Source organism: Triticum urartu, chromosome 3A (genome assembly GCF_056163025.1).
Source record: "Triticum urartu cultivar PI428250 chromosome 3A, HENAU_Tu73, whole genome shotgun sequence".
Classification (NCBI taxonomy): domain Eukaryota; kingdom Viridiplantae; phylum Streptophyta; class Magnoliopsida; order Poales; family Poaceae; genus Triticum; species Triticum urartu.
The window spans coordinates 711574633-711601674 of NC_141875.1; the positions used below are offsets into that span (position 1 = coordinate 711574633).

General features: G+C 45.9%; 1 protein-coding gene across 1 annotated transcript; it reads right to left on the minus strand.

Annotated features, from left to right (window-relative positions):
- Nucleotides 1-12436: 12436 nt before the first annotated feature.
- On the minus strand, nt 12437-13777 carry LOC147982003 (uncharacterized). Its single transcript, XM_087517256.1, has one exon. It carries the CDS (start codon nt 13643-13645, stop codon nt 12440-12442), a length of 1206 nt encoding a protein of 401 aa, XP_087373382.1. The 5' UTR covers nt 13646-13777; the 3' UTR covers nt 12437-12439.
- Between the last annotated feature and the right edge of the window lie 13265 nt (nt 13778-27042).

Consider the following 27042-nt stretch of genomic DNA (forward strand, 5'->3'; position numbering starts at 1 on the left):
CCTTTGTCATCGGTATGTTACTTGCCCGAGATTCGATCGTCGGTATCCAATACCTAGTTCAATCTCGTTACCGGCAAGTCTCTTTACTCGTTCCGTAATACATCATCTCACAACTAACATATTAGTTGTAATGCTTGCAAGGCTTATGTGATGTGTATTACCGAGAGGGCCCAGAGATACCTCTCCGACAATCGGAGTGACAAATCCCAATCTCGAAATACGCCAACCCAACATCTACCTTTGGAGACACCTGTAATGCTCCTTTATAATCACCCAGTTACGTTGTGACGTTTGGTAGCACCCAAAGTGTTCCTCCGGTAAACGGGAGTTGCATAATCTCATAGTCATAGGAACATGTATAAGTTATGAAGAAAGCAATAGCAACATACTAAACGATCGGGTGCTAAGCTAATGGAATGGGTCATGTCAATCAGATCATTCAACTAATGATGTGACCTCGTTAATCAAATAACAACTCATTGTTCATGGTTAGGAAACATAACCATCTTTGATTAACGAGCTAGTCAAGTAGAGGCATACTAGTGACACTTTGTTTGTCTATGTATTCACACATGTATTATGTTTCCGGTTAATACAATTCTAGCATGAATAATAAAAATTTATCATGATTATAAGGAAATAAATAATAACTTTATTATTGCCTCTAGGGCATATTTCCTTCAGTCTCCCACTTGCACTAGAGTCAATAATCTAGATTACACTGTAATGATTCTAACACCCATGGAGCTTTGGTGCTGATCATGTTTTGCTCGTGGAAGAGGCTTAGTCAACGGGTCTGCAACATTCAGATCCGTATGTATCTTGCAAATCTCTATGTCTCCCACATGGACTAGATCCCGGATGGAGTTGAAGCGTCTCTTGATGTGTTTGGTCCTTTTGTGAAATCTGGATTCCTTTGCCAAGGCAATTGCACCAGTATTGTCACAAAAGATTTTCATTGGACCCGATGCATTAGGTATGACACCTAGATCAGATATGAACTCCTTCATCCAGACTCCTTCGTTCGCTGCTTCCGAAGCAGCTATGTACTCCGCTTCACATGTAGATCCCGCTACGACGCTTTGTTTAGAACTGCACCAACTGACAGCTCCACCGTTTAATGTAAACACGTATCCGGTTTGCGATTTAGAATCGTCCGGATCAGTGTCAAAGCTTGCATCAACGTAACCTTTTACGGTGAGCTCTTCGTCACCTCCATATACGAGAAACATATCCTTATTCCTTTTCAGGTATTTCAGGATGTTCTTGACCGCTGTCCAGTGATCCATTCCTGGATTACTTTGGTACCTCCCTGCTAAACTTATAGCAAGGCACACATCAGGTCTGGTACACAGCATTGCATACACGATAGATCCTATGGCTGATGCATAGGGAACATCTTTCATATTCTCTCTACCTTCTGCAGTGGTCGGGCATTGAGTCTTACTCAATTTCACACCTTGTAACACAGGCAAGAACCCTTTCTTTGCTTGATCCATTTTGAACTTCTTCAAAATTTTGTCAAGGTATGTGCTTTGTGAAAGTCCAATTAAACATCTTGATCTATCTCTATAGATCTTAATGCCTAATATGTAAGCAGCTTCACCGAGGTCTTTCATTGAAAAACTTTTATTCAAGTATCCCTTTATGCTATCCAGAAATTCTATATCATTTCCAATTAGCAATATGTCATCCACATATAATATCAGAAATGCTACAGAGCTCCCACTCACTTTCTTGTAAATACAGGCTTCTCCGAAAGTCTGTATAAAACCAAATGCTTTGATCACACTATCAAAACGTTTATTCCAACTCCGAGAGGCTTGCACCAGTCCATAAATGGATCGCCGGAGCTTGCACACTTTGTTAGCTCCCTTTGGATCGACAAAACCTTCCGGTTGCATCATATACAACTCTTCTTCCAGAAATCCATTCAGGAATGCAGTTTTGACATCCATCTGCCAAATTTCATAATCATAAAATGCGGCAATCGCTAACATGATTCGGATGGACTTAAGCATCGCTACGGGTGAGAAGGTCTCATCGTAGTCAATCCCTTGAACTTGTCGAAAACCTTTCGCGACAAGTCGAGCTTTGTAGAGAGTAACATTACCATCAGCGTCAGTCTTCTTCTTGAAGATCCATTTATTCTCAATTGCTTGCCGATCATCGGGCAAGTCAACCAAAGTCCATACTTTGTTCTCATACATGGATCCCATCTTAGATTTCATGGCTTCAAGCCACTTTGCGGAATCTGGGCTCACCATCGCTTCTTCATAGTTTGTAGGTTCATCATGATCTAGTAGCATGACTTCCAGAACTGGATTACCGTACCACTCTGGTGCGGATCTTACTCTGGTTGATCTACGAGGTTCAGTAGTATCTTGTTCTGAAGTTTCACGATCATTATCATTAACTTCCTCACTTATTGGTGTAGGTGTCACAGAAACAATTTTCTGTGATGTACTACTTTCCAACAAGGGAGCAGGTACAGTTACCTCGTCAAGTTCTACTTTCCTCCCACTCACTTCTTTCGAGAGAAACTCCTTCTCAAGAAAGTTTCCGAATTTAGCAACAAAAGTCTTGCCTTCGGATCTGTGATAGAAGGTGTATCCAATAGTTTCCTTTGGATATCCTATGAAGACACATTTCTCCGATTTGGGTTCGAGCTTATCAGGTTGAAGCTTTTTCACATAAGCATCGCAGCCCCAAACTTTAAGAAACGACAACTTTGGTTTCTTGCCAAACCACAGTTCATAAGGCGTCGTCTCAACGGATTTTGATGGTGCCCTATTTAACGTGAATGCGGCCGTCTCTAGAGCATAACCCCAAAATGATAGCGGTAAATCAGTAAGAGACATCATAGATCGCACCGTATCTAGTAAAGTACGATTACGACGTTCGGACACACCATTATGTTGTGGTGTTCCGGGTGGCGTGGGTTGCGAAACTATTCCACAATTTTTCAAATGTACACCAAACTCGTAACTCAAATATTCTCCTCCATGATCAGATCGTAGAAACTTTATTTTCTTGTTACGATGATTTTCAACTTCACTCTGAAATTCTTTGAACTTTTCAAATGTTTCAGACTTATGTTTCATTAAGTAGATATATCCATATCTGCTCAAATCATCTGTGAAGGTGAGAAAATAACAATATCCGCCACGAGCCTCAATATTCATCGGACCACATACATCGGTATGTATGATTTCCATCAAATCTGTTGCTCTCTCCATAGTACCGGAGAACGGTGTTTTAGTCATCTTGCCCATGAGGCACGGTTCGCAAGTACCAAGTGATTCATAATCAAGTGGTTCCAAAAGTCCATCAGTATGGAGTTTCTTCATGCGCTTTATACCGATATGACCTAAACGACAGTGCCACAAATAAGTTGCACTTTCATTATCAACTCTGCATCTTTTGGCTTCAACATTATGAATATGTGTATTACTACTATCGAGATTCAATAAGAATAGACCACTCTCCAAGGGTGCATGACCATAAAAGATATTACTCATATAAATAGAACAACCATTATTCTCTGATTTAAATGAATAACTGTCTCGCATTAAACAAGATCCAGATATAATGTTCATGCTCAACGCTGGCACCAAATAACAATTATTTAGGTCTAATATTAATCCCGAAGGTAGATGTAGAGGTAGCATGCCGACCGCGATCACATCGACTTTGGAACCGTTTCCCACGCGCATCGTCACCTCGTCCTTAACCAATCTTTGCTTAATCCGTAGCCCCTGTTTCGAGTTGCAAATATTAGCAACAGAACCAGTATCAAATACCCAGGTGCTACTGCGAGCATTAGTAAGGTACACATCAATAACATGTATATCACATATACCTTTGTTCACTTTGCCATCCTTCTTATCCGCCAAATACTTGGGGCAGTTCCGCTTCCAGTGACCAGTCTGCTTGCAGTAGAAGCACTCAGTTTCAGGCTTAGGTCCAGACTTGGGTTTCTTCTCTTGAGCAGCAACTGGCTTGCTGTTCTTCTTGTAGTTCCCCTTCTTCTTTCCTTTGCCCTTTTTCTTGAAACTAGAGGTCTTGTTGACCATCAACACTTGATGCTCTTTCTTGATTTCTACCTCCGCAGCTTTTAGCATTGCGAAGAGCTCGGGAATAGTCTTGTTCATCCCTTGCATATTATAGTTCATCACGAAGCTCTTGTAGCTTGGTGGCAGTGATTGGAGAATTCTGTCAATGACGCAATCATCTGGAAGATTAACTCCCAATTGAATCAAGTGATTATTATACCCAGACATTTTGAGTATATGCTCACTGACAGAACTGTTCTCCTCCATCTTGCAGCTATAGAACTTATTGGAGACTTCATATCTCTCAATCCGGGCATTTGCTTGAAATATTAACTTCAACTCCTGGAACATCTCATATGCTCCATGACGTTCAAAACGTCGTTGAAGTCCCGATTCTAAGCCGTAAAGCATGGCACACTGAACTATCGAGTAGTCATCAGCTTTGCTCTGCCAGACGTTCATAACATCTGGCATTGCTCTAGCAGCAGGCCTGGCACCCAGCGGTGCTTCCAGGACGTAATTCTTCTGTGCAGCAATGAGGATAATCCTCAAGTTACGGACCCAGTCCGTGTAATTGCTACCATCATCTTTCAACTTTGCTTTCTCAAGGAACGCATTAAAATTCAACGGAACAACAGCACGAGCCATCTATCTACAATCAACATAAACAAGCAAGATACTATCAGGTACTAAGTTCATGATAAATTTAAGTTCAATTAATCATATTACTTAAGAACTCCCACTTAGATAGACATCCCTCTAATCCTCTAAGTGATCACGTGATCCAAATCAACTAAACCATGTCCGATCATCACGTGAGATGGAGTAGTTTCATCGGTGAACATCATTATGTTGATCATATCTACTATATGATTCACGCTCGACCTTTCGGTCTCCGTGTTCCGAGGCCATATCTGTATATGCTTGGCTCGTCAAGTATAACCTGAGTATTCTGCGTGCGCAACTGTTTTGCACCCGTTGTATTTGAACGTAGAGCCTATCACACCCGATCATCACGTGGTGTCTCAGCACGAAGAACTTTCGCAACGGTGCATACTCAGGGAGAACACTTCTTGATAATTTAGTGAGAGATCATCTTATAATGCTACCGTCAATCAAAGCAAGATAAGATGCATAAAAGATAAACATCACATGCAATCAATATAAGTGATATGATATGGCCATCATCATCTTGTGCCTGTGATCTCCATCTCCGAAGCACCGTCATGATCACCATCGTCACCGGCGCGACACCTTGATCTCCATCGTAGCATCATTGTCGTCTCGCCAATCTTATGCTTTCACGACTATCACTACCGTTTAGTAATAAAGTAAAGCATTACATCGCGATTGCATTGCATACAATAAAGCGACAACCATATGGCTCCTGCCAGTTGCCGATAACTCGGTTACAAAACATGATCATCTCATACAATAAAATTCAGCATCATGCCTTGACCATATCACATCACAACATGCCCTGCAAAAACAAGTTAGACGTCCTCTACTTTGTTGTTGCATGTTTTACGTGCCTGCTACGGGCTTAAGTAAGAACCAATCTCACCTACGCATCAAAACCACAACGATAGTTTGTCAAATAGACTCCGTTTTAACCTTCGCAAGGACCGGGCGTAGCCACACTCGGTTCAACTAAAGTTGGAGGGACAGTCGCCCGCAAGCCATCTATGTGCAAAGCACGTCGAGGGAACCGGTCTCGCGTAAGCGTACGCGTAAGGTTGGTCCGGGTCGTCTCGTCCAACAATACCGCTGAACCAAAGTATGACATGCTGGTAGGCAATATGACTTGTATTGTCCACAACTCACTTGTGTTCTACTCGTGCATATAACATCAACATAAATAACCTAGGCTCGGATGCCACTATTGGGTTTCGTAGTAATTTCAAAAAATTTCCTACGCACACGCAAGATCATGTGATGCATAGCAACGAGAGGGGAGAGTGTTGTCTACGTACCAACGCAGACCGACTGCGGAAGCGATCACACAACGTAGAGGAAGTAGTCGTACGTCTTCACGATCCAACCGATCAAGCACCGAAACTACGACACCTCCGAGTTCGAGCACACGTTCAGCTCGATGACGATCCCCGGACTCCGATCCAGCAAAGTGTCGGGGAAGAGTTCCGTCAGCACGATGGCGTGGTGACGATCTTGATGTACTACAGCAGCAGGGCTTCGCCTAAACTCCGCTACAGTATTATCGAGGTATATGGTGGCAGGGGGCACCGCACACGGCTAAGGAATAGATCACGTGGATCAACTTGTGTGTCTAGAGGTGTCCCCTGCCTCCGTATATAAAGGAGTAGAGGGGGGGAGGCTGGACGGCCAAGGAGGGAGGCGCAGGAGGAGTCCTACTCCTTCCGGGAGTAGGACTCCCCTCCAATCCTATTCCAACTAGGATTCCCCGAGGGGGAAAGAGGGAGAGGGGTGGCCGGCCACCTCTCCTAGTCCTAATAGGACTAGGGGAAGGGGGGAGGCGCGCAGCCCTTGTGGGCAGCCCTTTCACCTTTCCACTAAGGCCCATGAAGGCCCATATGGCTCCCGGGGGGGTTCCGGTAACCTCCCGGTAACCCGGTAAAATCCCGATTTCACTCGGAACACTTCCGATGTCCAAACATAGGCTTCCAATATATCAATCTTTACGTCTCGACCATTTCGAGACTCCTCGTCATGTCCGTGATCACATCCGGGACTCCGAACAACCTTCGGTACATCAAAATGCATAAACTCATAATGTAACTGTCATCGTAACCTTAAGCGTGCAGACCCTACGGGTTCGAGAACAATGTAGACATGACCGAGACATGTCTCCGGTCAATAACCAATAGCGGGACCTGGATACCCATATTGGCTCCTACATATTCTACGAAGATCTTTATCGGTCAGACCGCATAACAACATACGTTGTTCCCTTTGTCATCGGTATGTTACTTGCCCGAGATTCGATCATCGGTATCCAATACCTAGTTCAATCTCGTTACCGGCAAGTCTCTTTACTCGTTCCGTAATACATCATCTCACAACTAACATATTAGTTGTAATGCTTGCAAGGCTTATGTGATGTGTATTACCGAGAGGGCCCAGAGATACCTCTCCGACAATCGGAGTGACAAATCCCAATCTCGAAATACGCCAACCCAACATCTACCTTTGGAGACACCTGTAATGCTCCTTTATAATCACCCAGTTACGTTGTGACGTTTGGTAGCACCCAAAGTGTTCCTCCGGTAAACGGGAGTTGCATAATCTCATAGTCATAGGAACATGTATAAGTTATGAAGAAAGCAATAGCAACATACTAAACGATCGGGTGCTAAGCTAATGGAATGGGTCATGTCAATCAGATCATTCAACTAATGATGTGACCTCGTTAATCAAATAACAACTCATTGTTCATGGTTAGGAAACATAACCATCTTTGATTAACGAGCTAGTCAAGTAGAGGCATACTAGTGACACTTTGTTTGTCTATGTATTCACACATGTATTATGTTTCCGGTTAATACAATTCTAGCATGAATAATAAACATTTATCATGATTATAAGGAAATAAATAATAACTTTATTATTGCCTCTAGGGCATATTTCCTTCAGTGTGAATACATAGACAAACAGTGTCACTAGTATGCCTCTACTTGACTAGCTCGTTAATCAAAGATGGTTATGTTTCCTAACCATGGACAAAGAGTTGTTATTTGATTAACGGGATCACATCATTAGGTGAATGATCTGATTGACATGACCCATTCCATTAGCTTAGCACCCGATCGTTTAGTATGTTGCTATTGCTTTCTTCATGACTTATACATGTTCCTATGACTATGAGATTATGCAACTCCCGTTTGCCGGAGGAACACTTTGTGTGCTACCAAACGTCACAACGTAACTGAGTGATTATAAAGGAGCTCTACAGGTGTCTCCAAAGGTACATGTTGGGTTGGCGTATTTCAAGATTAGGATTTGTCACTCCGATTGTCGGAGAGGTATCTCTGGGTCCTCTCGGTAATGCACATCACATAAGCCTTGCAAGCATTACAACTAATATGTTAGTTGTGAGATGATGTATTACGGAACGAGTAAAGAGACTTTCCGGTAACGAGATTGAACTAGGTATTGGATACCGATGATTGAATCTCGGGCAAGTAACATACCGATGACAAAGGGAACAACGTATGTTGTTATGCGGTCTGACCGATAAAGATCTTCGTAGAATATGTAGGAGTCAATATGGGCATCCAGGTCCCGCTATTGGTTATTGACCGGAGACGTGTCTCGGTCATGTCTACATTGTTCTCGAACCGTAGGGTCCGCACGCTTAAGGTTTCGATGACAGTTATATTATGAGTTTATGAGTTTTGATGTAACGAAGGAGTTCGGAGTCCCGGATGAGATCGGGGACATGACGAGGAGTCTCGAAATGGTCGAGACGTAAAGATCGATATATTGGACGACTATATTCGGACGTCGGAAAGGTTCCGAGTGATTCGGGTAGTTTTCGGAGTATCGGGTAGTTACGGGAGAAGCAATGGGCCTTGATGGGCTTTAGTGGGAAGAGGAGAAAGGGCCAAGGGGCTGCTGCGCCCCCCTCTCCTCTAGTCCGAATTGGAATAGGGAAAAGGGGGCCGGCCACCTTTCCTTCTCCTCCACTTCCTTCTCCCTTCCTCCCCTATTGGTGGACTCCAACTGGAGTCCTAGTAGGACTCCACATCCTGGCCGCACCAAGCCTTGGCCGGCCTCCTCCTCCTCCATCCTTTATATACTGAGGCAAGGGGCACCCCATAGACACACAAGTTGATCCACGTGATCGTTCCTTAGCCGTGTGCGGTGCCCCCTGCCACCATATTCCACCTCGGTCATATCGTTGTAGTGCTTAGGCGAAGCCCTGCGCCGGTTGAACATCATCATCGTCACCACGCCGTCGTGCTGACGGAACTCTTCCCTGACGCTTTGCTGGATCGGAGCCCGGGGAACGTCATCGAGCTGTATGTGTGCTAAGAACTCGGAGGTGCCGGAGTAACGGTGCTTGGATCGGTCGGATCAGGAAGACGTACGACTACTTCCTCTACGTTGTGTCAACGCTTCCGTTGTTGATCTACAAGGGTACGTAGATCATACTCTTCCCTCTCGTTGCTATGCATCACCATGATCTTGCGTGTGCGTAGGAAAATTTTGAAATTACTACGTTCCCCAACAAAATGTTAGATGAATATATATTTGGCTAGATATAGGTGTTTAATGTTTCACCTATATGAACATAGGAAATGTCATCTGACGACGAAAAAGATTTCATTATGTGCGAACACTGTGAAGACCAGCGCGGCCTGTGCGACAAAAATTTCCTTGTTGATGGTAGGCGCTTCAGCATCAAGCTGGATGAAACATTCGAAGTTGATACAGTAAGTCACTTTGTCAATTATTATTTGAATGCAAAACTTATGCTTCATTTGCTTCAACTTATAATTTTAAATTTTCACTATTCTACTAGCGCATCCCCTGCCATGCAAGAATTTTTGTCTTGGATAAGATAGGTTTTAGTGCTATAGCTGATATGGAGGTAAAGAGAGTTTACTTGAAGACGGAGCATGGGTATACTTTCAACGTCAAATTATATAATGGAGACACATACACCCATTTTGAATGCAAAACTTGGCAAGCACTATGCAAGGCTTATGCATTTGAGCCTGATATGGTTATCACCTTTGATATTCGTCCGGAAGATGATATTGAAGGTAATATAGATATCTGGGTCGATGTGCAAACGCCTCCAGTTCTACCATTTGGTGAGTTTTTCTCAACCATGCATGCATATGTTTATGTCTTTGATACAGTTTATTCAAAAATAGTTGACAACTAATTTGTATTGTCAGCTTATTTCAGTTCAAGCAAACATGTCCGGCGCTTGGTAGACAGGACCTACTACTGCCCCGGGGCTCAACTAAACTGCGAGGAGATAAGTCATTATGTTTCATGGCTTGAGGATCTTAATACTGTCAAGACAAATTTTTTTCCTGAACTTAGAAATGTTAGTAGTCAAAACATGCGACCAATGGTGATCGCATTGAACTACGGTCACATCTATAATCGAAAGATGGTAAGATTTTAAATATTTGTCCTTAATTAGTGCATCTTTTGCATACATTATTTTTGAAGCTAAACTTTCATTGCTTAGTATATTAATTACTATACGATGTTCTTCAACAGGGACTTCCGATGACAGTTGTGCCTCAGTGGATCGAGACAAAAGGTCGCATGTCAATGGTTAGCTTACGACCAAGATTTCCTACATTGCACATGAGTGCATTCAGGATTTCTGAAAGCGAAAAATGCTTAATAGTGAAAGATTGGAGCAAAATTGTTAACGATCGCAGAGAAATACTAGGGGCAGCAAGGAGAAGCGCAACCCAATATTAGGAGACAGATTCATCTGCATGCTCCAGTATGATAAATCAGGAGAGCTATACATGTTCTATGCTATTCTACCTGAGAGGGAGCAGCAGGATCAGTAGCTACTAGTTCATGCTCTTAATTAGTACTTGTCTCATGTCCGTGTCCTGAACTTCGATGTTGGTGATGATTATGTTGAACTTGATGATATCTTTACTTCTGTTACAAAGTGAATGTTTCCTCTTTAAGCTAGCCAGCGTTGATGATGATTAGATAGCTAGCGGTAATGACTATGATGATTAAATAGTGGTAATTAGACGACTATGATGATTTTTAGCTAGCTAGAGTTTATTTATTTATTAATATGCGATGATGATGATGATGATGATGATGACGACGACTACAACTCATTATAACGTAAAACAATCCTAAATTAAATTGATAACACAAATTTAATTAAAAAATATAAAATAAAACAAAAACCCACAACCATTTAGTACCGGTTGGTGTTACCAACCGGTACTAAAGGGCTCCCGGCCCCCGGAGCTGACTCGTGCCACGTGGTTTCCCCACGCGGTACTAAAGGGGGGGGGGGCTTTAGTGCCCAAAGTTTAGTGCCGGTTCCTAAACCGGCACTAAAGGGCCTTATGAACCGGTGTTATTGCCCGGTTCTGCACTAGTGTTAAAAAGTCCCTTGAAGATATGACACATTTCCAGACCTCGGCAGATGGACTTGTGGGTTGGGGCGAAACGACTTCTAAGTTTTTATCTTAGACGACCCATGAGCAGCCCGTTAGTAACTATTTTTTTCTATATCTGAGACACCTTTGATTTTGTCATGCCGGGATGTCTGGCCTTCTCTAGCTATTGAATTTATTCAAATTTAAATCTATCTTCTCATACATGTATATAAATTTTAGGACGCACTTTCAAAATCTTGGAAAATCATATGTCCTTTGGTCTCCATCTTATTCTTCCGAAACTGAAAGATGAGGCAAAATGATAAGTAAAATATTCTAGTTGCAAATGGTACAAAGTAATCAAGAAAGGGAAGAGTAATTCTTCTTTTTTAGTCCATTTTAATGAGATATTTAGCTAAATTTACAACATCTTCCCACATTCCACGGACAACATAGCTACCTGATGTTTGTCAAACAGTTTCTGAAGTGGCATGGCAGAAAGAAACCTAGTTTTTAACAACAAACATGATTTATTGGTTCAGCCAAATATGATAACCACGTTTCTCATTGATGAATGACATCTCAGGAAAATGAGTTTGTTCCATCGCGGACCATATAGATTATCAATTCCACAGATCTTCAGGTACCCATAAGGAGGCTAGAGACAGGACGCACTTTGTCTCTGCAAAAAAATGCACCTCCGACATATGTTTGCTGCTGGATGAAGAGACAAAACAGGCAGAATACCACCCGCAAAAAATAAATAAATAAAACAGGCAGAATACCACCAATTCTTCAAATTCTCCAGGTACAATGTGCGAGAACCACCCCAACAGTAGCTCCTGCTTTAGAGCATCAGCAGCAAGAAGCTGAAGCAATTTGTACCCAACAACGATCAGTCCAGCATCTTGGCATATTTTTGCAGTCCAGTACAGTGAGAAAGAAAACTAGTTAATGATCTTCGCCTACCCATGCGAAGGCTGGAGATACACCTTGTCGCTGCAGAAAATACACCTCCGATGTATGTTTGCTGCTGAATAAAAAGACAAAACAAACAGCATACCACAAATTCTTAAGCAATTCTCCAGGTGCAATGTGCGAGGACCACCCCAGCTGTACCTCCTGTTTAGAGCATCAGCACCAAGAAGCTGAGGCAACCTATGCCCAGTAACGATCAGTCCAGCATCTTGGCATTCTGCAGTCCAGTCCAGTGAGAAAGAAAACTAGTTGCCGATGAATTCAATCAATCCCTTTTCATGGAGGTAGCAGCATGACGCTTGAAGTCGATCAAGTCGTTAAATACTAAATTTGGCTACGGATACGATCTTGTTGAGCGTCAATTTCTGAACAATGACTGAGAAGAACCTGAGCAAGGCTCAAAGGGCCTTCATGCCTACTCTGAGCTCCAAGGCCATCTCCAGGCACTGAGGTGATGTATTTTCTTTTGCCATTGTTGAGGTCATAAGTGACGTCTATGCTATCAATCCTGTATCCAGGACGAATAGTAATGTAGATGCAGTTGCACTCGATGGAAGGAAGCTTATCTGAGTCAACTAACAGGCACTTGCCATAACATAGGAAGAGCGCACTGCTGCCGATACTTTTGATTGGTTCAAGTACCTTCCTCTTGGCATCCACTCTGAAAACTTTAAAGGTGTCTAGTTCCTCTGTAACAAGCAGCAGTTTACCGGCAGACTCCACGAGAGCACCCTTGTCACGCACGTACACCTCGGTTATCCGCTCTGCATACCAGTGGCCACCGGTCCGAACGATCTTGTATAAAATGCCTACAGCACTGAGCATGTAAACATTGCCTGCATAAGTGACCATGCTCAAGAGGAAGAACAATTCTTCCTCGTTGTAAGCTGCATCATGAAACTTCACCGCACGAAGCTGGCCCGTGGGATCGGCAGAGTAAACCACACGACCACCTCGCTGCAAAGAACAATAAGACGGAAGATCTTCATATTCGCCATGGTGTGGTTCGAAAGAGAAGATAATCGTTGGTTCGGAGCCGGTGACTGCCGTGCCCACGCATGGTTCCAGAGGTATCGGCGCCGCAAAGTGAAAAATGTCACCAGTCAATGGGTTGTGGAGACGAGCGGCATGCGGGGGGTCCCTGTCCCCCAGCACGAGGAGACCGTCGGAGGCACCGACGAGGATGTAGTCACGGAGCACCGGGAGGCGCAGGCGGCGGAAGCGCCCTGTGGTGACGTGAAGGAAGAGGGGCCGGCCTTGGTCGTCGTCTGCCCCGTTGAGCAAGACCCACTGCCGTGGGCGGAAACGGAGGTCGGCGACCGCGGCGTGCGGAGTTGGCTTGGCGACGGAAGAGCGCCAGCTGGGGCAGACGGCCCTCATGGCCATGTACTCGTAGACGCCGCTGGTGGAGAGGAGGAGGTCGGCGATGAGCTGGACGATGTCCGGCTGAAGCGACGCCCATTGCGCCGTGATGGATGGATCGTACGGCCGCCGCTTCTGGCTGCTGCAGCCGCCCTCCTCCTCCTTCATGGGCGCGCCACCGATGCCGTCGTCCTCGACAAACACCTCGCCGACTCCCTCCCGATTGAGGAGCAAGACGCAAATGGCGGCGATTTGGGGGCTGGATCTGAGGAGTTGGGGGAAAAGGAGGGATTTTGGCGTCACCGATGCTTAGGGTTTGGCTTGGAAGTGAGGCTGGATTTGGGGATTTGGAGGAGAGGAGGGGCGGCGGCTGGATTTTTTTTAGGTGAACTAGGGACTTTATTAGAACTCAATGACGTTTGGAATACAAATAATGTCTGGTAAGCACCCTAGCCACATGTGGCGACCTACTGGCAGTGATATAGCTTTTTTTTTTGCGAGGGTAAAAAGAGTTTTATTGCAAATTCATAGAGTTACAGTCGAGAGGCCATACATCCTCAATACAAGGAGGAATCGAGCCTATCCACACAGCAGTGGCACGCTCCGTACGGCTATAGTAAGCCAACCGATCGGCAACTCTATTCTGAACACGACTAAGTTTCTGAGGAACAAACTCCCTAATACCAGATAACTGCTTGATCTCCATCACTAGCTGGCCATACGCTGACCTTTGGAGAGCATCCGTAGCGAGACATGATAGAGCTTCGGATGAATCTGATTGAAGGATCACCGGGGCCTCGGAATGCTTAATGGCCAACGCCATACCTTGCATCATCGCATGTAGTTCCGCCTCCAAGGGATCATTGCAGTGAAAAATGTATCTATAAGCTGCAAAGAGGATGACCCCCTCACGGTTCCTGAGTGTCATCCCGATCGCCGCAGAGCCGTCTTCAGCTTGGAAGGAGCCGTCGACGGACAGGGCCACAGACCCAGGCGGTGGTGCCGGCCATGGTAGGGCAGATGACACCCTTTTTTGGCGCGGTGCCACCGGGGCTGCCGAGGACATTTTACCTTTGAGAATCTCCTCCACAGAGAACTTGCCAGCCAAGTTGATAGATTTGTAGTAGCTGTCCAAGAACTCAACAGAGGCCAGTACTGGGGGTGCTTCCTTGCCATGATAAAGATCATTCCGAACATTCCAAATCCTCCAAATCAACAAGATTACCATATCTGCAACTGTCTTCGAGCAAACGCTGAGGAGTGTCATGAGCCATTCCTGTCCGTTATCAACCAGGACGTCATCCTCCGGCAGAGGCCACCTCCGACGCATGTTGAACCACAATGTTCTAGCATGTGTGCAGGCCACCAAAGCATGAAAAGTAGAATCTTCCTCAATCCCACAAAGCGGGCATAGTGATCTGGTCGCCAGATGCCTCCGATTTTTACATCGTTGTGTTGCTAGCGTACCAGTCGCCACTCTCCACGCATGAATTTTCATTTTCTGTGGAACATTGGCCGCCCAGATGCAGTTCCAAATCATGCGATCACCAGTCGGGTTCGTGCTCGACCCTCCATTGGCAAAAGCGATGTTGTGATCACATGTGGCCAGCTTATATGCACTTCTTACTGAGAATAGACCAGACTTCTCCGGGAACCATGCAACGAAATCCTCGCGGTTATGCGGTGAAGCCCTGATCTTTAATATGTAGTCCACATCCATTGGCCAGAAAACTCCCGAAGACGATCGACACGCCAAGCTCCGTTCTCGTCAATGAAATCGGCCACTCGGTTTAGTCGACAAGTCCCCTTTGGGGTGATAGGACAAAACGACGACGGACGAGGGATCCAGGGGTCCCTCCATGTGTGTATGGTAGCACCATTGCCTACCCTCCAGATAACACCTTGCTTCAGCAGATCAAGACCATGAAGTATGCCCTTCCAAATAGAAGAGCCATTACCAGAGAACGAGGTGTCTAATAGCTGTCCCGTCGGGTAGTAACGAGCTTTCAAGAGCCGTGCACATAGACTATCCGGTGAATCTAGCAATCGCCAAGCTTGCTTGGCAAGTAAAGCTTGATTGAAAGCCCGCATATCCTTAAACCCCATGCCACCCATAGATTTTGGTAGTCGCAACTTGTCCCAACTCATCCATGCCATCTTCTTCTTCCCATTCTCAACACCCCACCAATACTGGCGGATCATGCGAGTCAGCTCATCACATACCGATGCAGGTAACTTAAAGACACTCATGACATAAGTAGGAATCGCCTGTGCGACTGCCTTGATCAAGATTTCCTTATTCCCAGCGGACACATATTGTTCGCTCCAATCAATAAGTTTCTTGCGTAACCGATCTTGGAGGGTTTCAAAGTTTCCCTTATGTACTCTTCCTTCCGGGACCGGGAGGCCCAAATACTTTGGCTCAAAAACTTCCTGGGTTATTTCCAAGACCGACTTCACCTCATGTATCACAGATGGCAAGCAATTCCCTGTAAAGAGGATGGAGCACTTCGACGGGTTAATTAATTGTCCAGTCGCCGCCGAATACGTGTTCAACACCCTCTTAACCAAGTTAGCTTGCTGTTCTGAGGCTTGAAAAAATAGGAGTGAGTCATCTGCAAACAAAAGATGCGTAATCACCGGAGCAGAGCTGCATATCTAAACCCCTTGTAGGCCATCCTCTCTCATTGATTTATGCAACAGGGCAGACAGTGTATCAGCCACAAAGAGGAAGAGAAAGGGTGATAAGGGGTCACCTTGACGGAGCCCTCTTGAGGGGGAGAAGGCCTCCACTAACTTGCCATTGAATTTCACAGAATACTTCACAGATGTAACGCACGCCATAACACAGGAAATCCAAGCATCACAGAAACCCCACTTGGACAGAGCCCTCTCCAAGAAGTTCCAGTCAACACGATCATACGCCTTTGAAAGATCCAGTTTGTAAGCACACCAAGGCGAAGAATTTTGCCTGACGTTTTGTATGTGGTGGATACATTCAAAAGCAATTATGGAATTATCAGAAATAAGCCTCCCAGGGATGAAGGCACTCTGATTTTCAGAAATTAGCTCATCTAAAAGTGGTCGAAGCCTATTTACCATGCACTTAGAGACAATCTTGTACACCACATTGCATAAGCTAATGGGTCTAAAATCCTTGAGTTCTCGCGGATGTTGCACTTTGGGGATTAGCACAATAGTCGTATCATTAACACCATCCGACATGATTCCACTAGTAAAGAACTCCTGTACCGTTGCCACAATTTCCACCTTAAGAGTCTCCCAGTTCCGTTGGTAAAACCTGGCCGGGAACCCATCACATCCCGGGGCTTTCAACGGACCAATCTGAAACAGCGCATTGGATATCTCCTCATCTGTATACGCTCTACATAAGGCCTCATTCATCTCCAACGAGACTTTAGGGGTAATAGTTTCCAGAACCTCAGTCGGATCCAGGGTCGGATCCTTGGTGAAAACCTCTTTGAAATATGAGCATGCCATCCTTTCCATCTCCGACGGCGCCACGCACCAGGACCCATCTTATTTCCTAAGTCTCTGTATAAGATTTCGCCTCGCCCGCCACACTGCCCGGCGGTGGAGGTATTTAGTGTTACGCTCCCCCTCCTTCAACCACCTGATACGAGACCGTTGCAACCACAACATCTCCTCCCGGTACAGCAACTCATCAAGTTCATTCATCTTTGACCGAATTTGAGCTCGGTCCGCTCCTGATAGCTGCAGGTCAGAGAGCTGGCCCCGCAACCGTTCGATCTCTTTCAACACATTCCCGAAAGTAGCTTTGCTCCATCGCTTCAAATCTCCCATTACTTGTTTCAGTGATATGGCAATTGAACCCAAGTCACCGGCTGGCCGGTGCCTCGCCCACGCCTCAGAGATGATCGAGGGGAACTTCACATCACGCTCCCACATGATCTCATACCTCAATACAGACGGCTTACGCCCCGGCTCCTGCACCCCCTCTAGGTTTATTAAGAGCGGGCTATGATCCGAGCAGGAGGTGGCTAAGTGCATAACTCGGGCCACCGGAAAAAGATCCCACAAAGCCTCATCAGCACAAGCCCTATCAAGACACACTTGAACATTGCGATGGCCGTCCTGGCCATTATTGTATGTATAGGGGAGCCCCGAGAACCCTAGGTCCTGTAGCTCACATGTTACCAGGCAATCTCTAAACAATTCCATTTGAGACTCTGATCTAGTCGTTCTTGAGAGGTGTTCATGCTGCCATAAGGCTTCATTGAAATTGCCGCACACCACCCAAGGTTCTTGAGACACTGCCCTCAGACGACAAAGATGATCCCACATGCGATGACGATTTTCCACACGTGGTTCCCCATAGACAAAGGTTCCTCTCCAAGTAGTGCCAGAACCCACATCGTAAACCCGAACATCGATAAATCTGCTGCATGATTCGAGCACTGTCACTGACAGTGTCTCCTCCCAGAACAAAGCAAGGCCACCACTTCGACCGTCACTGCTCACACCATGAAAGCCTTTTAGGCCTAATCTCCACTTCAACTTCTCCACTTTAGCTGCTTCTTGCCTAGTCTCACAAAGAAAGACTAGCTTGGGGTTATTGGCTTTTGAGAGGGCCAACACCTCACGAACTGTCCGGCGGTTCCCCCCCGGCAGTTCCATGATATGATATTCATTGCGTCCGGCGGTCCTCCTCGAGGGAGGCCGCCGATCTCTCGTTGTTGTCACTAACAGAATTCACTTTCAACCTCTTGCTGCTTGAATTACTTCTGGTGGGAGAGGCAGCCCCCTCAGGATCAATTTCCTTACCATCAGTGATGGCCAGCATTGTTTTTGGCACGCCAGGGCCGTCACCCAGTGGCTTCCCTGCCTCCTCCAAGTCCAACCTCCTTTTTGGGACAAAAACCCCGTCCGTTCTGTCACTAGTTTTCTTGATCGGGCTCGTTGCTGTGTCCAACACTTCGGCATCATAGGGGGCATACTGAGGTTCCGATCTACCGGGCACCTTGTCATCAGCCTTCATTGGCGCATATCCAGTAGGTTTAGTAGTACGCTCCTCTTGCCTGGGTTTATTGGGAGCATCTGTATAGATCCATTCACCAAATTTGAGATCCTTCTCCTCATGGATGCCCAGACCGCACTCTTTGTGATCATGACCAATCAGACCACAGAACTTACAAAATCTAGCGAGTTTCTCATATCTAACCAGGTAAACCTGGCGCTCCTTAGCGCGGACTGAAGGAAATATGCCCTAGAGGCAATAATAAAGTTATTATTTATTTCCTTATATCATGATAAATGTTTATTATTCATGCTAGAATTGTATTAACCGGAAACATAATACATGTGTGAATACATAGACAAACTTAGTGTCACTAGTATGCCTCTACTTGACTAGCTCGTTAATCAAAGATGGTTATGTTTCCTAACCATGAACAAAGAGTTGTTATTTGATTAACGGGATCACATCATTAGGTGAATGATCTGATTGACATGACCCATTCCATTAGCTTAGCACCCTATCGTTTAATATGTTGCTATTGCTTTCTTCATGACTTATACATGTTCCTATGACTATGAGATTATGCAACTCCCGTTTGCCGGAGGAACACTTTGTGTGCTACCAAACGTCACAACGTAACTGGGTGATTATAAAGGAGCTCTACAGGTGTCTCCAAAGGTAGATGTTGGGTTGGCGTATTTCGAGAATATGATTTGTCACTCCGATTGTCGGAGAGGTATCTCTGGGCCCTCTCGGTAATGCACACCACATAAGCCTTGCAAGCATTGCAACTAATGAGTTAGTTGCGAGATGATGTATTACGGAACGAGTAAAGAGACTTGCCGGTAACGAGATTGAACTAGGTATTGGATACCGACGATCGAATCTCGTGCAAGTAACATACCGATGACAAAGGGAACAACGTATGTTGTTATGCGGTCTGACCGATAAAAGATCTTCGTAGAATATGTAGGAGCCAATATGGGCATCCAGGTCCCACTATTGGTTATTGACCGGAGATTTGTCTCAGTCATGTATGCATTGTTCTCGAACCGTAGGGTCCGCACGCTTAACGTTACGATGACCGTTATTATGAGTTTATGCATTTTGATGTACCGAAGTTAATTCGGAGTCCCGGATGTGATCACGGACATGACGAGGAGTCTCGAAATGGTCGAGACATAAAGATTGATATATTGGACGGCTATATTCGGACACCGGAAGTGTTCCGGGTGATTTCGGATAAAACCGGAGTGCCGGAGGGGTTACCGGAACCCCCCGGGGAAGTAATGGGCCTTATTGGGCCTGAGGGGAGAGAGAGGGCAGCAGCCCAAGAGGTGGCGCGCCCCCCCTCATGGGGAGTCCGAATTGGACTAGGAGGGGGGGGCGGGCCCCCTTTCCCTCTCCCTCTCCCTCTCTTTCCTTCCCCCTTAAGTTTCCTAATTGGACTAGGAAAGGGGAGTCCTACTCCCACTAGGAGGAGGACTCCCCCTCCCCTTGGCGCGCCCCATAGGGCCGGCCGGCCTCCCCCTTGCTCCTTTATATACGGGGGCAAGGGGGCACCCTAGGACACACAAGTTGATCTTCGTGATCGTTCCTTAGCCGTGTGCGGTGCCCCCTTCCACCATATTCCACCTCGGTCATATCGTTGTAGTGCTTAGGCGAAGCCCTGCATCGGTAGAACATCATCATCGTCACCACGCCGTTGTGCTGACGGAACTCATCCCCAAAGCTTTGCTGGATCGGAGCCCGGGGAGCGTCATCGAGCTGTACGTGTGCTAAGAACTCAGAGGTGCCGGAGTAACGGTGCTTGGATCGGTCGGATCGGGAAGACGTACGACTACTTCCTCTACGTTGCGTCAACGCTTCCGCTTCGGTCTACGAGGGTACGTAGACAACACTCTCCCCTCTCATTGCTATGCATCACCATGATCTTGTGTGTGCGTAGGAATTTTTTTGAAATTACTACGTTCCCCAACACGGACGACGCTGACGTACTTTGTGAGGGGCTTGCGGATATCATGTCGCACCCGAACCCTAACATAATCACCGCGGGTGTTCCCGTTCAACCGCATCTCCATGATTTCACCAGCATCCTTCAGCAGCTTTTCCACGATGTTTTGCTTGCAGTAAGGGTCTGGAAGCTTGTGAATCTGCAGCCAGATGGGGATGTGGAAGAATTCCACCTCCTCCGCCTTGCTGAAGCCATCGTACGGGCATAGAAGCACTGCCATGTTGCGAAAGAGCCAGGGACCCTGCTTCATCATGCGGTCCCAGTCCCCCAAACAGCATGCTTGGACGATGAATTGATTAGGGCCAACAGGCCGAAATCTTATTTCCTGCGCAGGGTTCCATGCCGCCCTCATGTCCTTGTAGAAGGCTGATGGGCTAAAATTCCTGTTAGTATGAACCCTAGCCAGGGCAAGCCAGCGGACGATCTCTAGAATCTCAAGATCATCCTCATCGATCTCCACATCCGCAAAGTCATCGTCGTTCAGATCCAACTTTTCCAGAAAGTCACCCAGATCCGATCGTGCAGCCGCGGCGGCGCCGCTGCCGCCCGTGGCGGAGTGAGCGTCGGAGGGGGATGCCATCGTCGTCGCTATCTCGGTGTAGGGACGCCGAGAGCAGGGAGGGGCGAGGGCAGACGTGAACCAAGGACGATCGGTGGTGGAATTGCCGGGTAGGACTCAGAGGCGAGGAAGATCGCCTAAGAGGAGAGAAACCCTAGCCGCCAGGCGTAGGGGAAGTTCACTGGCAGTGATACAGCTGCCTTAACTAAATCATGAGCTTCAAAATTACATTCTCTATGCTCAAACTTGAAACAAACATCCCTGAAGTCGCTGCTTCGATGCTTAATTTCACTGATCACCATTGCGTAAAACAGTGGCTGCTCCCTTGTTGATACTCGTCACCACCTCAAGGCAATCTGAAGCAATAACCAGGCTTTGGATGTGTAGGTCTTTAGCTAACGCCAAGGATTCATTAACTGCATGTGCCTCCAATGATGCAGCATCCACAAGACCATCATAGACTGTAACAGAAGCACCAAGATACTGTTCGGTATGATACTGGGGCGGCGGCTGGATAGGAGAGAAGCTCGGCCACTGGGGGTCTGGGGGTGCTGTTGGGCTTGGGCTGGCGAAGAATACTTACAGGCCTAAATATGTGTGTGGATCTAAAAAAAAGGATATGTGTGTGTGTTGCTGAGTTTCAGCCCTAGGGCTCGTTACAGATTGTATTTTCCCCCCTTAACTACAACATATTACAATATGTCTTCACTATGTACAATGTGGGTGTATGTGTGTGAAGGTGTGTGTCTATGTGGTAATCGGTGTTTTTAAAGAAAAATCTCAAAGGAGCAGCGGCGGCAGTATCGGCCATATATACCACAATTCGGTCATATCGCACAATTTTGTCATATCGCAAAGTTCGGTCATGCCACACAGTTTATATTCTTGCACAACAGTACTCTCTTCCTTTTTTAAAGAGTGTGCTTCCAACTTTGTTTGAGGGTCAAACTATCTCAAAATTTGGCCGTGTTTGTGCAAAAATATAATAATGTTTGTGAAACCAATTAGGTATATGATGAAAATATATTTTATCATGAATCTAATACTACTAATTTGATGGCATAAATGTTGGTGTATTATTGTATAAATGCAGTCAAACATAAAAAAGTTTGACTTTCCAACAAAGTTGGAAGTACACTCTTTTAAGGACGGAGTTAGTACAATGTACTCGTGTATCTCGATAGGGAGCACGGTGATGAGGCCCATAGATCGAAGTGGACAAAGATAATTAATGCTAGCTCCTTCTTCATGAATAAGGGGGATGTAGATATATAGCTAGGTTACATCATTACATGAGTAGGTCTACTTGGGAAGGAGAGATGAGTCTAACTAGTGGGGAGGGACAGAGAGCCAGTGAGTCAATCGAGTAGAGGCCTCATGAAGATAGGAAGAAGGCTAGGGAGAGAGAGAAGAAAGCAAGTGAGAGGAAGAGAGGAAAGGGGAGCCATGCATTAATGGAGATGGTGGAGGGGCAAAGGAGAGAGAGGGAGTAGGGGGGAATTGAAGGAAGAGAGAAGAAAACAAGTGGAAGAGGAAAGCTAGCTATGGGAGAAGGAAGGTGTCGAGAGAGGGAGGGGGGAAAGGTGGCTGATATTTTCGCTGGCACGCTTAGCAGTAGCGCGGGCCACTACCTATAGCGCGGGGTAGTAGGCCCCTGTGACGGTAAGTGGGGCCCACAAGCTGACTATACGTATAAATAATAGTACCGCGGGTGTAGGACCCACGCTGCTGCTATAAGATTAGTTGCAGCGCAGGTGTTATACCAAACGCTGCTAATGTGGCCAGCCCCGGGGGTACCGAAGGTTTGTACCTATAGCGTTGGGTATTTCCAGTGGCGGAGCCAGGATTAGAACAAACCCCGTGCCTAAAAAAAATTTGTCCGGAGGGAAAAACTTAATGTTCATAATGCTTTTAGCTACCTCAAAAGACACCCCATATAAAATATGGCTCAATTGCCACCTTGAAAGATTGTATTTCCAACTTTATTGAAGGGTCAAACTATCTTAAAATTTGACCGTGTTTGTGTAAAAATATATCAATTTTTGTGAAACCAAATAGGTATATGACGAAAATATATTTTATCATAAATCTAATACTACTAATTTGATGGCATAAATATTGGTGTATTATTGTATAGATGCGATCAAACATAAAAAAGTTTGACTTTCCAACAAAGTTGAAAGTACACTCTTTCAAGGACAGAGGGAGTATAGTGTACTCATGTATCTCAATAGGGAGCACGGTGATGAGGCCTATGGATCGAAGTGGACAAAGATCATTAATGCTAGCTCCTTCTTCATGAATAAGGGGGATGTAGATATATCGCTAGGTTACTTCATTACATGAGTAGATCTACTTGGGGAGGAGAGATGAGTCTAACTAGTGGATAGGCAGAGAGAGCTAGTGAGACAATGAAGTAGAGGCCACATGAAGATAGGAAGAAAGCTAGGGAGAGAGAGAGAGAGAGAAGAAAGCTAGTGAGAGGAAGAGAGAAAAGGGGAGCCATGCATTAATGGAGATGGTGGAGGGGCAAAGGAGAGAGAGGAGCATAGGGAGAATTGAAGGAAGAGAGAAGAAAACAAGTGAAAGAGGAAAGCTAGCTATGGGAGAAGGAAGGTGTCGAGAGGGGGAGGGGGAAAGGTGGCTGATATTTTCGCTGGCAAGCTTAGCAGTAGCGCGGGCCACTACCTGTAGCGCGGGCGTAGTAGGCGCCCGTGACGGTAAGTGGGGCCCACAAGCTGACTATACGTATAAATAATAGTAGCGCAGGTGTAGGACCCAAACTACTGCTATAAGATTAGTTGCAGTGCAGGTGTTATACCAAACACTGCTAATGTGGCCAGCCCCGGGGGTACCGAAGGGACCACTTAGTAGTAGCGCGCGCTACTACTAAGTTGTACCTATAGCGTTGGGTATTTCCTAGTAGTGTATTCACCCTCCACCCTCTAGTCATCAGTACCGATCCTTTTCGCAATAGGGGAAGAGCGGCTCCTCCGCCGAGCGGCAGCCAGCCGCGGGACAAGGCTGATGTGGCCCTCCGGCATCCTTATACCGCTGGAAGGATGACGACGATGGCACGGCGGCGACACGGACATCGACGACGGTACGGCAGGATAGGGCGGTCATGCGTACGAGGTGTTCGTCTGATGTAGCTTTTAATTTTTATATATTTTTTAGTAAAACAGTCAAAAAATCATTCTTTTATGTAAGTTATATCCGAACTTTAATGAAATCCGCCATCTTTTCCTGAATTTCGTCCTGTTAGTTCAAATAGTTGATGAAATGTACATGGGCATCTTTGCATGGCTGGCTCCCGCATCAATGTCGGCGGACTGGTCCTCCAGTGGTGTAGCTAGCTCCCGATGACCCAGGGCAGCTGGCCGGGCCGCTCCGGCCATTCTTCAATAATAATTAGTACAAATCAATGATAATTAGTATTGGTAATTCCTTGGGCAAATGCCGGACCACGTCACGGTGTAAGGAATTTGCCTTGGCTGGCTGGCTCCGCCACTGCCTCTGTCCGCGGACGGATGTCAAAGCATATTTGCGGATCTGCATTGGATATGCCCTTAAAAACATGTTTTTACTTCTCACAGTTGGTGGAAGATGGGTCCGCTGTCTAGTTTGTGAGGCCAGTACACCAGGAAGAAAACCTTTGAACGAGTCGCCAGAGCAGATATATACTAACCTCTGGTCTCTTCTTATATTAGTCAATGTATACGTGCAATGCACATTAATTCGGAAGTATATTAAGTGTATGCGGGTATTAAGTAGGATATTATTTATGTGTTATTATGTGATTAGCATTATATTTAGCATGAAATTAACTGCACGCTAAACGTGTTGAGCACTCGACATTGAAACAATCTAGGTCATTGGATTGACATGATTTGATGGCCGAGATTAATTGGATCTGCCCCTTTGTGTCTTTTTATATTGGTATAGATATAGATATAGATATAGATATAGATAAAATATATAGTATAAGAAAAAGGAAAAGGTGGATCAGATCTTTTTTTTTGATAATTAGGTGGATCAGGTCCTTAATTAGTCTTTCTTTTTAGGGGTTGGGTTCTTTATTAGTCAATGCCTTGAGGAGTACGAACGCACCACAATCCACATAGTACGAAGGTAATCAACAGGCTAGCTACCTCGTGCCGTGATCGGGAGGAACTAGTATTCCGACTCGTGTACAAACATCGCGAAATATATACCCGGCTAATCGATTAGCTACTTTTCTACCTCCTACAGCCGTGCGTAGATTGATCGAAGAAAGATGGCCCTGGCGTCGCTGCCGGACGACCTTGTCCTCGAGGTTCTCGAACGTGTCAAGGATGTAGCCACCCTCTTCCGCTGCGCAACGGCATGCAAGGGTTGGTGCCGCCTTGTCATCGCCAACCCCACCTTCCTTCGCCGCTGCTTGCCGGAGGACGCATGCTATCCCTTTGTTGGCTTCTTTACACAGCAGCGGTGCCGCGACGGGGTCTCCTTCATTCCAGGGCCGCGTCCTGTTCTGGACCCTCGTCGCCGTTTCCTTGGCTCCCTCGTCCCCAACATCAACGACAAGTTCAACCAGCCATTGCCGCTCACCTCACGCCAGGGCCTCCTCCCTCGTGCGCCTCGACCGGTATCAGGGTTGTGGCCTCCTTGGCGTGTGCAACCTGATCACCGGCACATTCGACGTGCTCCCCCCTCTAGAGCGTACATGGAGTTCCAACCACCACCACCTGGCTGGCTATGCTATACTGACGGCTGCAGACTGTTCGAGCTCGGGGGACCACCCCCAGGACCAGCAGTTGCCCTTTTTCAAGGTGATGATCCTGACCATCGATATGGACATGATGCAGTACAATATCCAAACAATTTCATCGGCCAATGACTCAGGATGGAACATATCCTTCGGGAGTCTGAAGAACGAGAGCCGGAGCATCTGCATGGCGCTCAGGCAACAGAACGCGGTGGTGTGCCGTGGAATGGCGCATTGGCTGTTTTGGGACACATCAGGCTTATACACTCTAGATGTAGACGCCCGGACTGATCACGTGTCTAGAAAGTTGTTGGACATGAGACTGATCAATAAGTTGTTTGGTCGTCCTACTTATGATGATCCCCACCTTGTTGTCAACGGGAAGGGGAGGCTCATGTTGGTCTACTTGGACAAGGGAGGTTACTCGTTGGAGATATGCACATCTCACAACAACGGAAGGTGGCACCATGCCTTGACGCGCAAGCTAAAACAACCGAATCAGAAGAAGAATAAGAAGAAGACTCAAGGAGGAGTTCTTTACACTTGCTTGGGAGAGAAGAACGGCACGTTGATCGTCAAGGACAACAATCATGATGCCTACGTTATTGATATCAATACAGGGGTGATGCAAGAGGTAATAGATTCACCACACACTCGTCGCCTCAACCGGGGAAAGACTGTGCCCTTTGAAATGGATTGGCCAGCCTTCTTTGTTTCACAGCTTGGTGTAGTAGCTACATAGTGGGATTAATCTTCTTTTCTTTTGCAATGCAAAACATGTAGTGTGGACGGTAAATACACTGGGTTGATTGAGATCAGTGCATGTCCAGCGGGCCACATGGTTGCAACAAGTGATATAAGTTTTCTTTTAATATCGTATATGGTATATATATAGGCTTTGTCAACTTTTTGTTATACTAACCCCATAAATAAAACTTTTTGTTATACTAGCGGGTGGAGGTGCAGCGGCACGCCGCGCCCGTGGAAGCGCTACTGTCATCAGTTGTTAATGTTCTACATGGTAATAGTAGTAGACTAAGAATATAATTGCAGTGGCCGCACATCTTATTCTAGATTGCCCTCCAGCGTGTGATTTGTATCTCGGGTATGTATGTAGTTGACTTAAGACTCTTTCAGAGTAATAGAGTGGCGCTAGCTGATACGTGATCTTTATCTCAGTTAGTCAGGCTGCTCTTTGCGTAATACTACTATGTAATTATGTATAGATCTTTCTTTTCATGTCAGT